The 14,192-nt window shown below is 52.4% G+C and overlaps 1 protein-coding gene across 2 annotated transcripts in view; it reads right to left on the bottom strand.

Annotated features, from left to right (window-relative positions):
• RAMP1 (receptor activity modifying protein 1) overlaps positions 1-11,286 on the bottom strand; it is a 31,288-nt gene extending 20,002 nt beyond the window's left edge. Inside the window, exons 1-2 of one of the 2 annotated variants that reach the window (XM_006082712.3) lie at positions 10,969-11,286; positions 2,260-2,398 (exon numbers count right to left, since the gene is read on the bottom strand). In XM_006082712.3, coding sequence (XP_006082774.1) covers positions 2,260-2,398; positions 10,969-11,020 — 191 coding nt within the window. In that variant the 5' untranslated portion in view covers positions 11,021-11,286. Of the gene's footprint in view, positions 1-2,259; positions 2,399-5,889; positions 5,902-10,968 lie in introns of those variants that run through there. The other variant, XM_023762981.1, reaches the window with a different exon arrangement.
• Between the last annotated feature and the right edge of the window lie 2,906 nt (positions 11,287-14,192).

Raw genomic sequence — 14,192 nt, 5'->3', positions numbered from 1 at the left:
CGGGGCCCTGGGTGTTCCGGAGATGGCTCACAGCTACAATAAGCTGGCTTTGGGACGATGATCTTTGATAGTGTGGGCGGGGCCTCACTGGTCAGTTGAAAGGCCCTAAGACCGAGTTAAGGAATTCTGCCTCGAGGCTGCAGTACCCACACTGGACTTGCCAGACACCACCATCTCATAAAACAATTCCCTGAAATAAATACTGCTATAGACAGCGTTTCCTACACCAGGTTTAAAGGGGAATTCACCCACGTTCTCATGGTGCATGCTTGCATGGTTCCCTTGGTTACATCTAAGTCCCTGGTATGAATATGTGTGATCTATATCTATATCTCTATCTATTGTCTATATGTCTGTACCTGTATCTACATCTATCTATTATCTGTCTATCTATCTATCTATCTATCTAGCCATCTATCTACCCATCTCGGCTTCTAAACACCATTCGTTAATCAAAGGAGCCAGGGCTTCTTGGAGAAGTGGCTGATTCCAGGGCTGGAGCAGAAACTGTACAAGAGGAGCCTGGAACATCTCTGTGGCACCTAAGGAACTGCCCCCAAAAGGACACAAGAGCACTTTAATGGCCGAAGCTGGGACAATTTAAGAACCCTTGTGAGGACAGTGGACTCACCGGATATCCAGGATCACCTCCCACCTCAAGGTCAGCTGATGAGCAACCTTAGTTCTGCTGCATCTGCTTCCCCTTTGCCATGTAATGTAACATGTCATGTCATGTAACACGTCATGTAATGCAACATCGGTTATATAATGACATTGCAACACATGTCATGCAATATAACATATGCTATTGTAAGGTATAATGATGCTGTTGAAATAAGGGCTTTTGCTCCTTGCTCCCTCAATTATCTTGATTTTCTTTTCTTAAATTATTTTTTAATTGTTTTTATTGACTTTAGAGAGAGGAAGGGAGAGGGAGAGAGAGAGAGAAACATCAATTGGCTGCCTCCCACATGCACCCCCACCAGAGATTGAATCCACAATCTGGGCATGTGCCCTGACCAGGAATCGAACCAGAGATCTTTCAGTGCATGACACTCAACCAACTGAGCCACACCAGCCAGGGCGTGATTTTCTTTTTAAATAAAAGGAATTTCCTGGCCCCCTCCCCCCACCCCATGCTTCTATTTCTGGCTGTATCGCCACTGGGCTCTGATGACGGACAACTCCCCCGGGCCTGAGTGATAATCATTCCCGCTTGCGAACTAGCCACTGTCGGAAACCGGCTGTGGCGGCTTCAGTTTCGAGTGACGTCACCACTGCTTCTGTGGGAACATCTCTAGCGTTATCCCGTCTTCTGCTAGGTGACAGCCTGCAATTGGCTGCACAAACCCATGATCGCTCACGCAGAGGAGGGGCAGGGCACGGCCTCTTCCATGGATCACAGTGATAGACAACCTTGACCTAAACTAAACAAGTCACTCAGCCCAGGCACAGGCCAAGCTGCCTCAAGAACAAGCGGCTCTGATTTTTAACACCCTGCCCGGCCCCCAATTTCTCACCCGTGATTGATTTTTCAGTTTAGAAAATGAGATCTTGAAGGACAAGAATGAGGGGACCCCACCATCCCCAGGGCTCCTGCCTCTTCACACCAAGTTCTGCTCGGGCTCCAGGGGCTGAGGTCCTGGCCCGGGAATAGAGAAGCCCCAGCCTCTTTGAGGCGAAAGGGAGGCAGTGGATGCAGCCCGCGGGGTGGGAAGAGGGGCGTTTTGGTAGAAGGACTGAGTCACGAAGGGGAAGGCTCAGTGCCCGCTGTCCACTGTGGGGTGCCATGGCCACCCCGCCAAGGACAGCCTCCCCGTGACTCCAGGGCGCTCCTAGCCATGAACTGGCGGAAGGACAGCCTTGGCCTGACCATGGGGACCAGGGGAACCAGCAGGGACATCCTTGAAACCTGGCACCTGTCAGCCTCGGCCACGAGGCCCCTGGGCACTGGGCCGCGCTCTCCGTGGTCCCCAGACGCCTGCACTTGGGTGGGCCACAGGAATCTACGTCTGGACACGGCCCTAACGGGACGCTCCGTCTCCTGCTACCTTGAGGATCCCAGGTCATCACGGACCTCCTGCCCCTCACTGTCTGCACTTACCTGTTCACTGGCCCCTCCTTCCCTCTCACCTGTCCCCCACCCATGACCACAGCCTGTCCGTCACCCTCGACTGTGGTGAAGAACCCTCACCAGGCCCTGTGGCCCCAAGGTCCCCCCAGCCATGTCCCTCCCCCCAGTAGGCACACTTGACTCACTCGATGGTCTTGCCCCAGTCACACCACAGCGTCCTACCGATGGCCTCCATGTCCACCTTGAACGGGGCGAGGCAGACCTCCTGCAAGATGGCATCGTAGTCGACGTCCCAGCAGGCGGTGGCCATGAAGAGGTGATGCACTGCAAGGACAGTGTGTGGGACTGTCACCCCCCGGCCTCGTCCCCGCCCGCCCTCCCCTGCCTTCCCGCCCACCTTCCCTGCAGGCCCCGGCTCTTCTGTCCGACACACACACATCTGTCTGGGGCTCCCATCCCAGAGGCACCTGGGGGCTGCCATGGGGTCTCACTTGTCCCGAGAATCCGATGTGCGGGGATACTGGGCACAGGGTCTGACACGCATCCTCACTCAACCCCTGACATGTTCCCAATGCCTCCACTTCACAGATGTGGAAACCGAGGCAGCAAGAATGATCACTGGGGCTGGACCCAGGCTCCTCACCCACGATGCCACGAGGCCTGTCCATTGAGTGAGGAGGAGGAATCGCCTGTGGGGGTGGTGGGGACACAGCAGGACAGGGTCCTGTCCCAGGGCAGGTGGGGACCTGGCTGCACCACCAGCCCAGACTGGCTCACCGCCCGCCCCCCTCCCCGCCCCAGAGCCCTGGCTCACGCCCCGTGTCTGATTTTTACCGGTTATAAATAAGCTGACAACTTGTGGCATGACGTGTCCTACCCTCCTGCCTTGATTAACACGCGATCAAAAATGAAAACTGTTGGTCAAGCAGCGCACTGCTGATTGGCTTCACTGGAGGCTGCTTGGGTGGAGGCGAGGCAGGCTGGCCAGGGTCTCCCGGGGCCCCACCCCCAGGCCTCCTCCTCCTCCTCAGGCCCAAGGCCTGCTTTGTTCCCTCTCCGTGGGGCAGGCAGGTGGTGTCCTTCCCAGATCCCTTTGCAGCGGTTCTCAACCTGTGGGTCTCGACCCCTTTGGCGGTCGAACAACCCTTTCACAGGGGTCGCCTAAGACCATCCTGCATATCAGTTATTTACATTACAATTCATAACAGTAGCAACATCACAGTTATGAAGTAGCAACGAAAATAATTTAGTGGTTGGGTCACAACATGAGGAACTGTACTTAAAGGACCAGAAGGTTGAGAACCACTGCCTTAGATGAGCACTGTGAGAGTCGGCATAAATGTCAGCCTAAAAACGATAAACCACAGTGTTGTCCCTGACAAGGTTAAATCCCACCCGATGAGCCCCGAGGGGAGCCTCACGCCCACCAGGAAGCTACCAGCACAAAGACAGAGAGGACACGGAGAAAGTGGACCCCTGTGCACGGCTGGTGGGAATGGGAACGGTGCATTTGCTGTGAAAAGAGTCTGCTGTGAACAAGTTAAACATAGAGTTATCATATGACCTAGCAATTCCACTTGTAGATATATGCCTCCAAAGAACTGCAAGCAGGGTCTCAAACAGACATTTACACACACATGTTCATAGCAGAATCATTCACAATAGTCAAAAGACAGAAGCAATCCAGATATCCATCAACAGATGAGTAGATAAACACAGTATGGTCCATCCATACAATGGAATATTATTCAGCTTTAAAAAGGAGAAAATCCTGTCCAGCTGGTGTAGCTCAGCAGTTGAGCATCGACCCAGGAACCAAGAGGTCACAGGTTCGAATCCTGGTCAGGGGTGGGGGTGGGTGCAGGAGGCAGCCTATTGATGATGTTTTTCTCTCATTGATGTTTCTATCTCTCTCTACCTCTCCCTTCCTTTCTCTCTAAAAATCAATAAAAACATGTTAAAAAAAAAAAAGAGGAGAAAATCCTGTCACATGAACGAACCTTGAGGACATTATTCTGAGCGAAATAAGCCAGTCATGAAAGGACAGATTCTGTATGGTCCCACTTACATGAGGTCCCTACAGTAGCCAGAGTCAGACAGAAAGTAGAAGGGTGGGGGAGGGGATGAGGAGTGCGTGTTTAATGGGGACAGAGCTTTAGTTTGGGAAGATGGTGATGGTGGGACAACAATGTGAAGGTACTTAATGCCACTGAACTGTATACTTAAAATGGTTAAGATGGTAAATTTTATGTTATGTGTATTTTATGACAACTTTAAAAAGCATTGAGTGGGTTAAAGAAGGTTCCACTATAACAACTCACCATGGGAACGTGCCGTCAGGGATTGCATGTGTGGATTCCCGCACAGAGCATGCAGGAACTCAGCAAAGAGTCAGAAGACAGAGTTAAAATTGGGAGGGGCTGGGAGATAGGCCTTCCTTACAGGTGACCTATCTGAAAAGCCAAGAGTGGGGAAGAAGGAAAACAAAGCAAGAAGCCAGCTCTGTGGGAAACTGAGTGCAGGGAGATGGCCAACCACAGAGCAAATGTACAAAAAAGGAGCTTTCTTCTGTTCCAGCAACAACAAGTTAGAAAATAGACTGGGAAAATATCCACTCACAGTAGCAGCCAGAACCCCACAAGATTCCTAGACGTTGAACCAGTAATCTGCAGGTCCATAAAGGCAGAGGAGCGGTCACGATATTCATCCTCCCCATCAATTCATAGGTCAGTGCAATTACCGTCCAAAGCCCAACAGACATTTAGCTCAAAAACCAGGGGCATCCCAGATGCATCAAATGTTTTTACAAAGTGAAGGAAGAATCATTTAACTTCAGGACCATCCCTGTCGGGACCATCCCTCTCATCCGAGGCTCTCACTGCAAACTCTCCGACCACACCCCTCTTCTGTGCCCTGAACTTGTACCTGCCATGGTCTCTGAGTGTCCCAGAGGAGGTGGCCGCTGTGGATGGGGCTGCCAGCTTTAGTGAGCAAAAATAAAGACGCCTAGTTAAATCTGAATGTCAGGTAAACAATGATTCCCCAATTGCATGAGACATATGTAAACTAAAACGATTAGTCACTGATCTGAAATCTAAATTTGACTGGGACCCTGGGTCTAACCCTGAAGTCTAAGCTCCCACCCTCCACTTGGGCCAGGAGCCTGGTTGACCCCCCTCCCCATCCCCAACCTCTTCCTCACTGCTCAGGCCCAAGCCCAAGGCCGATCTTCAGTTTCATCTCTGGAACTCTCTGGAATCTCCACTCTTTCCATCTCAATCCTCTGTCCTGACTCCACCCAGCCTCCCTCCCCTGGTCCCCTGCCTGCACTCCCACCCCAGCCCACACTGCGAAGTAGCCCAAGGCTTTTAAACCAAACTCACATCACCCCCTTTAATATCCTGCAGGTTTCCCCTTTGCCCTTGGAATGAAATCTGAGCTGTCTACCTTGGCCCAGAGGGTGAGTCCTCCAGCCCAGCCTTGGGTCAAATGCTTGGCCACAAAGGCTTCCAACAAGTCCCGAATCAGGGCCTTTGCACAATGCCCTGGGTCTAGAGGCTCTTCCCAAGCTCCTTGGGGCTCTGATCAGCCAGAGCCCTGGGCTTATTTCTTCTGCATAAGCAGCACCATTTATGTACCTGTTTACACGGAGAAGGGCTTCTCGGCCCCCCAGCTGGGCCATTCTTCCTATGGGCGCTGCCCGGGCTTCTCCTTTCCAGAACTCCCTCCTGGTGATGACACTATGTGAACCACTTGTGTGGGACAGAGAGAGGTTTCTAGGAGAAATGGCTTAGTGCTTCCTCGAAGCCCCTTACCTGGCCATCCACCCAGCCAGCAACCCTTTCGTCTTACAAACGGACCCATGGAGCCTTCCAGAACCAGTAAAGGAACATGGGGAGTGAGCCAACCCGATGTCAATGTCACCAGATTTCTGTTTAAGTGACTAAGCATTCTAGACCTCTTCCCTGTGATGTGACGAGCAAACTGCTTTCATTCCCGTTGACATGTGACCATAGGGCAGGTGTTAGTATCCAATTATTTGCTTGTCATTCGCTGCCTTTTGCCTTCTCAAGTGATGCGTGGTTTAGGACCGTTCCTGGTGAGCCTTGAGGGCGTGGGGTGCAGAGCCCTGAGGAGCAGGGTGGGCACTGCCCAGGCCGTGGGTGGGTCACTGCTTCCTGCCCCCTGGTTGTCTGCAAACTCTGTGCTCATTCAGAAGTTGCGGACAGGAGGGACCCAGAGGTGGGCTGACCTGGGGTTCAAGCCTGGCACATGTGGGGCACTGCCACTGTGGTGTGATGGAGGCTTTGAGGGGGCCTGCAGGGGCACAGGAGAGGTCACCACCCCAGGGTGGTGCATGGGGTGGCCAGAGGAACTTCCCTGTGGGCAGTCACCTGGGAGGGTGGAGGTGGTGTGGCCTGGTGGGGCCTGTGAGACTGGAGGACAGTGAGCTGAGGGCAGAGTGGATGTGCGCCAGGTGGGAGATAAGGATGGCTGGGGTTCTGGCCTCTGGTCCCACAGAATCCACTGTAGGAACCCACAAGGTAGAGAGAGAGGGAGCCATCAGGGAGCTAAACAAAGGAGACCCTGTGAGGCCTCATGAGAATAAAGTAAGAAGCCTGGCGGGGAGGCTCAGGCCCGGGCTCCAGGTCCCCTGCGGAGTCTTGGTCAGTGTGTCTCCGTGGGCCCTGCTCCAACAGAGCCGCTTAAACGATGATGGAAGTGATGTCTTTCGCTGTCAAAGAAAACACTGAAATAAGACAATCTTAGGAAAGAAAAGCTTTCCATGGACAATAACTTCATTATGTTAAAATGAATTGAGTGGTTGTTAAGGTTGGGAGCCCTCCTGTCCTGCTGTGTTGACATAACCCTCCTCACAGAGAACAGATGAGTTCTCTAGAAACCTTACCCAGCCCAAGGTCACCCTGTCCTGGAGGGAGGGAGGGCTGGTGACCAGGACATCTCTCTGGGGGGTTAGGGAGGGAGTGGGGGCCCAAGGGCACCTCTGATGTGGCGCTGCGGACAAGGCAGAGTCCTGTCAGCATCGTGGGTATCTCTTCACTCGCCAGGAAGCAGCTGCAGGGCAGAGGCAGGCGGCACAGGCCTTGGCATGGGCGCTAAAGTCCCAGCGGCCACCTTGGCCACCTCCTCTTCTCCCCCGTCCCAGCTCCTGCTCCTTTTCCACTAAAGCACCTCCTCCTTCAGGAGGCATTCCCTGAGTCCCCAGTGAACAAAAGGCTCTTGGGCAGGATGGGGTGCCCTTCTCAGACCCCTCCGAGCACCTGCCACCACCAGGCGCTGTCCTGCAAGGGCACACCCAGCTCACACGTGATGGGGTAACAGGGCTGAGAAGTCTACCCCATGGCTTTGACCTAGGAGCTCGGAAGGTGTCAGGAGAGCTCTCAGGTCATAGGCAGGTGCCCCCACCCCTCCTTGGTTCACAGGATGGACAGGTGTCCCCACCCCTCCTTGGTTCACAGGATGGACAGGTGCCCCCACCCCTCCTTGGTTCACAGGATGGACAGGTGTCCCCACCCCTCCGTGGCCCCCAGCCAAGAGGAGGGAGAGTGGGCCCCACAGCTCCAGCAGGAAACAGACTGTGCAGCCTGGGTCCTATGCCCCCCGAGACAGACTGTGCAGCCAGGGCCCACTGAGGAGAGCCCACCACGCCGGGTGGGCCTCCGGAAAGATGGGTTCTGCTCCTGAAGGAGGGGGTGCTGGCAGCCTACCCACCAGGTTCCACTCTCAAGGGCTGGAATCTATCCACACGGGCTCCTGTGTCACACTGGATGGGGTATGAATGGGGTAGAAGCTGTGAAATTGGTTCATTCTGGGGGAAAATAAGGAGAAAGTTTTCTCAATGCGCCATTTTCCTGAAGAAAGGGTTCTAACTCAACATTTCCTTGGCGCATTGCTGATTACGGTGTCCGTGTGGACAGGACCATTTCTCAACAGCCTTGGCCTGGAACTGACCATATGTACAGTGACTGGCATGTGCCTGTGGAACGGAGACAGAATCCAGAAGCTTCTCCCCTCAGGGAGCATGAACAGACACACTGAGCTGATTAGCAAGTAAGATCCTTCAGACCTGGGCTCTAGGACTAAAGTGCCTCCGGATTTCATCTGAAGCAGTCACATGGGTTGTATTTACTGGGATGTCCCTGGAGGTTACGGCTACACTTGTGTATGTACAAAGTCAGATATCTCAACAACCATCGCAGCCTTGCAAAGAGAACCCCACAGCCCCCAGCATGACCCCAAGAAAGGTACAGGACAGATGTCAGAGGAGTTCCCACAAGTCCGAGTGGGCCCGCCCTCCTGAGTGACGGTGGGTTCTTCTAATCAGGAGCTTACACCACACACAGAATGATCCTGCGTTGTCTGGAAATCTCCTCTTTTCTGATCGATGAAAAACTTTCCAGTGGCTACACAAACTTCTGAAATGCATGTGGTCTGACCAGAATAGTGAGATGTCAAAAACCATGTGCAGAAAGTAAGCAGATTGAATAAGAAAAGTAGCTTGATTGTAAAACTGTTGCAGATGAGTTCTTGAACCTAACAACTAGCATACTTGGGGGAAAAAAAACAATCCCGCAATGCCATTCTGGGTAGTAAAGTTTTCATCTCCAAGGAGATCTGGCTGAAGCCGCAGCTTGGAAAGAAAACACTGCGTGCTCCATATTCTAATTACTGCCGGGCTCACTGACATGAGCTTACTAATAACCTCATAAAGTTGTGTTTGTTTTTTCCAAGATACAATGTTAGCCAGACCTAATATAATTTAAGATTACAGGATATTGGATTTTCACCAGAACATTGTATCACCTTCTTGGTAAACAAGGAAGGTCTTCTTTTTTTTAAAAAAAATAGATTTTATTGATTTTTTTACAGAGAGGAAGGGAGAAGGACAGAGAGTTAGAAACATCGATGAGAGAGAAACATTGATCAGCTGCCTCCTGCACACTCCCCATTGGGGATGTGCCCGCAACCAAGGTACATGCCCTTGACCGGAATCGAACCTGGGACCCTTGAGTCCGCAGGCTGACGCTCTATCCACTGAGCCAAACCGGTTAGGGCAAGGAAGGTCTTCTTATGGGATCACGCAGTGCTTTATTCACACACGCTTTAGAGCAGCAGTTCTCAACCTGTGGGTCGCGACCCCTTTGGCGGTCGAACGACCCTTTCACAGGGGTCGCCTAGGGCCATCCTGCATATCAGATATTTACATTACGATTCATAACAGTAGCAACATTACAGTTATGAAGTAGCAACGAAAATAATTTTATGGTTGGGTCACAACATGAGGAACTGTATTTAAAGGGCCAGAAGGTTGAGAACCACTGCTTTAGAGGGTGCAGCTTTAGCACATCAGTAGAGAACATTTATGATTTAAAAAAAAAAAAGGGACACAACCCTGCTAAAGAGAAATGTTCATTTCTCAGGAAACCAAAACAGTAAGTTCCATGTCAAGCCAAATGAATCCTAACACAAAAGAAGAGGATAATATTATTTTAAGATTTTGCTTTTTTACATAACGTCAGCCAAAACACTGAAGGGGCAAGATCAGTTTTCAGATGATATTCTATTGATGCTGCGGGTTTCCTGCGGATCTGACCCTCCTTGGCAAGGTTTATGAATAGCGAGAGGTGGGATGGCACAGCGCCTGGGTAGTCTTCAGCCCATCTCCCCCAGGGCCTGGACCATCTCCAGGGTAAGCCACACTGCTCCCAGCTGCTCCCCCAGCTGCAAAAATAGCACGGGGGTCACCCCTTCCCCAGCACCATCAGGTGCTTCTGACCACACTGCCCTTTCTGGGAAAGGCCAACGAACCAGTAATGGCTGCGGGGCCTTCCGGGGGCCACTGGATTCTTCCACTTAAATGACCTATTTAATTAGTTTTCTTAAAAGGTACCTAAATAGCTCTGTGGCTCAGTTGGTTGGAGCATTCTCCCTGTGCATGGAAAGATTGCGGGTTCTACCCCCAGTCCTGGCATATAAGAGAAGCAACCGATCGAGGTGAGTCACATTGATGCTCCCCCTCCCCTTTCCTCTCTCTCTAAAAATCAATACAAACATATCCTTGGGAGAGGAATAAATAAATAAATGGTGCCTAAACACACAAACTGAGTCAAATAGCTAAAGCCGTTTTTAAAAAGGTTTCTCATCATTTGATGAAAACTGTAGACAGGGAAGTGAAGGCAACAATTTCTTGCTACATTTTGCCAAGCCTGGTGCTGGTTCCTGTCCTCACTGGGTTTCAGCTTAGCATACCCCCCCCCCGCGGGAGCCAGCACACCCAGAGAATTTTGATCAGCCTGAAGCGCTGAAGTACCCAGCGAAAAGGAGCTGTGGAAATCCTCAAGTCAGCTGGCCGCTTCTGCAAAGACATCTCTGGGAGGTTTATTTGCAAGTCAGCAACTGCTGTATGTTAGAGGGAGGCTTTCCGTTTTCACTAATTTCTAGATAAAGGGCTGTGGTTCTGATTTCTAAATAGGTGATCTGCCCGGTGCCTGCTCTCACACACGGTCGCCTAAGGAAGCCCGCAGGGGCACAGAGGTGCGGGCAGGGGGCCGCGCATTGTAGTTTTACTCCTGAAAATCAGTGAGTCCCAGGGTGCGGGAGAATTGCCCTGAGCCTTTCAGGACTCCCTGCCCCCGCAATGCCCCAAGCTGTCCCGGTCCCCAGAGGGTGGCGCAGCCCTGCAGGGACCCCCGTCCACATCCGGGGGCCTCTCGTGAGCCCCGGGGACCTCGGCTCCCTGACCGCCAGCCAGTCGCAACCGGTGAGCTCTCGGCACTCGCCTCCCTTCGAGGGCGCGGAGCGGGCGAGTGGGCGCGGCAGGGGGGACGGGGGTTGCAGGGGTGTCGGGGCAGCGGGGACCCAGCCTTACTCACCCAGGAGCAGGCAGAGGCTGCGCCGCGGGAGGCCGCGCAGGGCCGGGGCCATGACGCGTGCTACGGGGCCGAGTCCGCCAGCCGCGAGACCCGCGGAGGTCTGAGTCCTTGCAGCTCCGGGGGCGGAGGCGGCCGCTCGGCCCACTGCGGCTCCCTGGGTGGCGGAAGCCTGGCGGGGCAGGGACGGCGGTGAGGGTCACGGAGAGGGGAGCCGGGCGGACCAGCACCTGCAGCCGGGGCGCTCGGAGGAGTCTGCAACGGCGAGGCGACCCGACCCACGCGTGTCGCCAGAACAGCGCTGCGGGAGTGCGGGCCCAGCCAGGGGAGGGTTACGCCCCAGGGGGCGTGCCCCGTGTCGGCTACCAGTCCCTCACGGGGGAGGGCACTCTAGGACTCCTGGGGAGGCCGGGCCCCGATGCGGGGGCGCTCCTGAAATGTTCCCAGAACAAACGGACAAGTTAAAAACTAGGCGGGCGAGAGTGCCTGTATTGCCAAAGACCAAGACCAGTCTTCCGCTCCCACCTCGCCCCAAGGTGCAGTCACAGTAATAAAAAAACACAGGATCAATGAGAAACTGGAGCGAATAGTGCGACCTACGGGATGAGGAACAGCATGGCACAGGGGAGGAGGGAGGAAGCAGGCGCACACAAAGGTCCTGGAATGGCTCTGCCTGGCCTGAAAGGTGGCCCACGAGGGACTTGCTAGTAAGGATGGGTGGTGAGAGGCCGGGAGACTGCTAGGCCTCAGATAAAGTTCTGACTCTGAACTTATGTAGAAATATGACAGCATTAGACTTACCTTGCGAGGTGGTCACTCTGCGTCTGTGTGAACACATTTACAGAGTGAGCAGAGAGGGGCTCCCTGGGGTGACACACAGCCCTGGGAAAGCCTGGGGGAGGAGCTTTCCTGATGGAGGTCGAACAGGGAGAACGAAATTTAGGCCTGGGCATCTGAGCTCCCTAACCCTAACCCTAACCCTAACCCAACCCTAAAACCCTAACCCTAACCCTAACCCTAACCCTAACCACCCTAACCCTAACCACCCTAACCCAAACCCAAACCCAAACCCTAACCCTAACAACCCTAACCCTAACAACCCTAACCCTAACCCTGGACAGCTAAGCTATGAAAGCCTGTCTAACCCTAACCCTAACCCTGACCCTGACCCTGACCCTGACCCTGACCCTAACCCTAACCCTGGACAGCAAAGCTCTCAAAGCTGGTCTAACCCTAACCCTAACCCTAACAACCCTAACCCTGGACAGCTAAGCTCTCAAAGCCTGTCTAACCCTAACCCTAACCCTAACCCTAACCCTAACCCTAACCCCCTAAAACCCTAAGAAAACCCTAACCCTAACCCCCTAAAACCCTAAGAAAACCCTAACCCTAACTAACCCTAACCACCCTAACCCTAACCCTAACCCTGGGTCTCCCCTTACAATGGTTCTTCTTGTAACAGCCTATTCCAAGACCGCTGAGCAAGTGAGTAAATTTATGCTCGAGCTAATAAACCAACCACTGCCCTTGATGCAGTGGTTACTTCTCTGTGGCGGAAAAGGACAGAGCCTGGAGCACAGCGGTATGGAGTGAAAGAGCATTTCCTTATGCTAAATGAAAGGGAACAGAGCCACCTGCTGTCAGTTTAGAGAATAGGAGGCAGCTGACAGCCAGGTCGTCCATCCACTCCACATGCTAGGGCACTTGGAGCCAGCCAGCAGTCTATGGCCTAGGGGCCCCAAACGTCCTGAGGGAGGGTCTGCATCAGATGGTGGGGGATGGCACATGCTCTCCTGACTTGATTAGCCCCTCTTGCCACCATTGTGTGGCCTGGCCTCCCACTTTATTCAAGAGACATTTGAATCCTTACTATGTGGAAAACTGGTCAGCAGACAATGCAGGTACTGCCTTTCAGTTGGTGAAGCTAGTGGGGCAACCTCCCCAAATCTCAAGTGATAACATGCATGTCCTGATACAGGGACCACACACACACACATGCGCGTGCCCACACACCTGATTCAACTGTGGTGTCTTTTTAAAAAAAATGCGTTTTTATTGATTTGAGAGGAAGGGAGATAGAAACATCGATGACAGAATCATTGATTGGCTGCCTCCTGCAAGCCTCACACTGGGGATCAAGCCTGCAACCTGGGCATGTGCACTAACTAGAAATTGAACTGTGACATCCTGGTTCATAGGTTGACACTTAGCTATACCAGCTGAGCTGTGGTCTAAGTCTTGAGGGCTGGGAAGAGGGGGGTGCAAGCGGACTGCAGGCCAGAGCAAAGGGGCAGTGCAGGGACCATGCCATGTGAGAAGGGCACGGGTGGTTAGGGGAGGTGAGTGGGGCCCAGCCCTGGGCCAGTTCCACTGTGTATCCTGTACTAGGATTCCTATACTAGAAGAGCATGCTTCTCTCTGCTCAGACTCTCCCTCCACCCACAGCCTGAACCACCCTTCCCATCCTTGGCTGAGGGTCTCTCATATCTGAGGTGGGCCTGTCCTCATCACCCATGGCACCTGGGGGCTGCTGGACTTCCATCACTCTCAGCAGGAGCCATTTGCAACATTTTCTCTTTGAAGTTCAACCACAAAGAGGCAAAGTTGGTAAGGGAAGCCCTTTGCCATTTCTCCTGTTTCTCTCACACAATCAAGACAAAGGGCATTTCTCAAGTTCATGTGCTTTGGAAGTTCACAACTCTCTTACACACACACTATGGGGCTTTCTTTCCTAATAGCGGAACACTGGCTGGAGAACTATTTAAGAAACTAACATGTTGTATTGAGCATCTCGGTTACACATATGTATCTCCTTTGACCAGAATTAATACTGGCATCAGGCAAAGTCAAATGGAAATTTTTAGTTCCACTTTGTGTGTGTGTGTGTGTGTGTGTGTGTGTGATAGTTTTAGTTCTGAGTCTCTAGGTATTTCCAAACATAAATATCTGTAAATTCCAGTTGATATAGCTAAAGTGCTCTTTGATGTCCCAATAATACAGTCCGAGGGAAGTTCAAAACTTTCTTGGGAATGCCAAAGTGGGGGTACACACACTGTGGCAATAATGTATGTTAAAATTACCTGAAACTTCGCTAGTCCATGTAGAAAATAATGATTAGTCCATGTTTCAACTTGATTCAATGCTAACTCTGAATGTAGCCTTTTAATATAAATAACCATGTAATTTAACATGTAGGAAGAAATCTCCACAATTCTAGGATTCTATTA

The sequence above is a fragment of the Myotis lucifugus genome, unplaced genomic scaffold (assembly GCF_000147115.1).
Source record: "Myotis lucifugus unplaced genomic scaffold, Myoluc2.0 scaffold_3, whole genome shotgun sequence".
Classification (NCBI taxonomy): Eukaryota; Metazoa; Chordata; class Mammalia; order Chiroptera; family Vespertilionidae; genus Myotis; species Myotis lucifugus.
The sequence above is the reverse complement of the archived record's forward strand: the minus strand, read 5'-3'. Positions and strand labels throughout refer to the sequence as shown.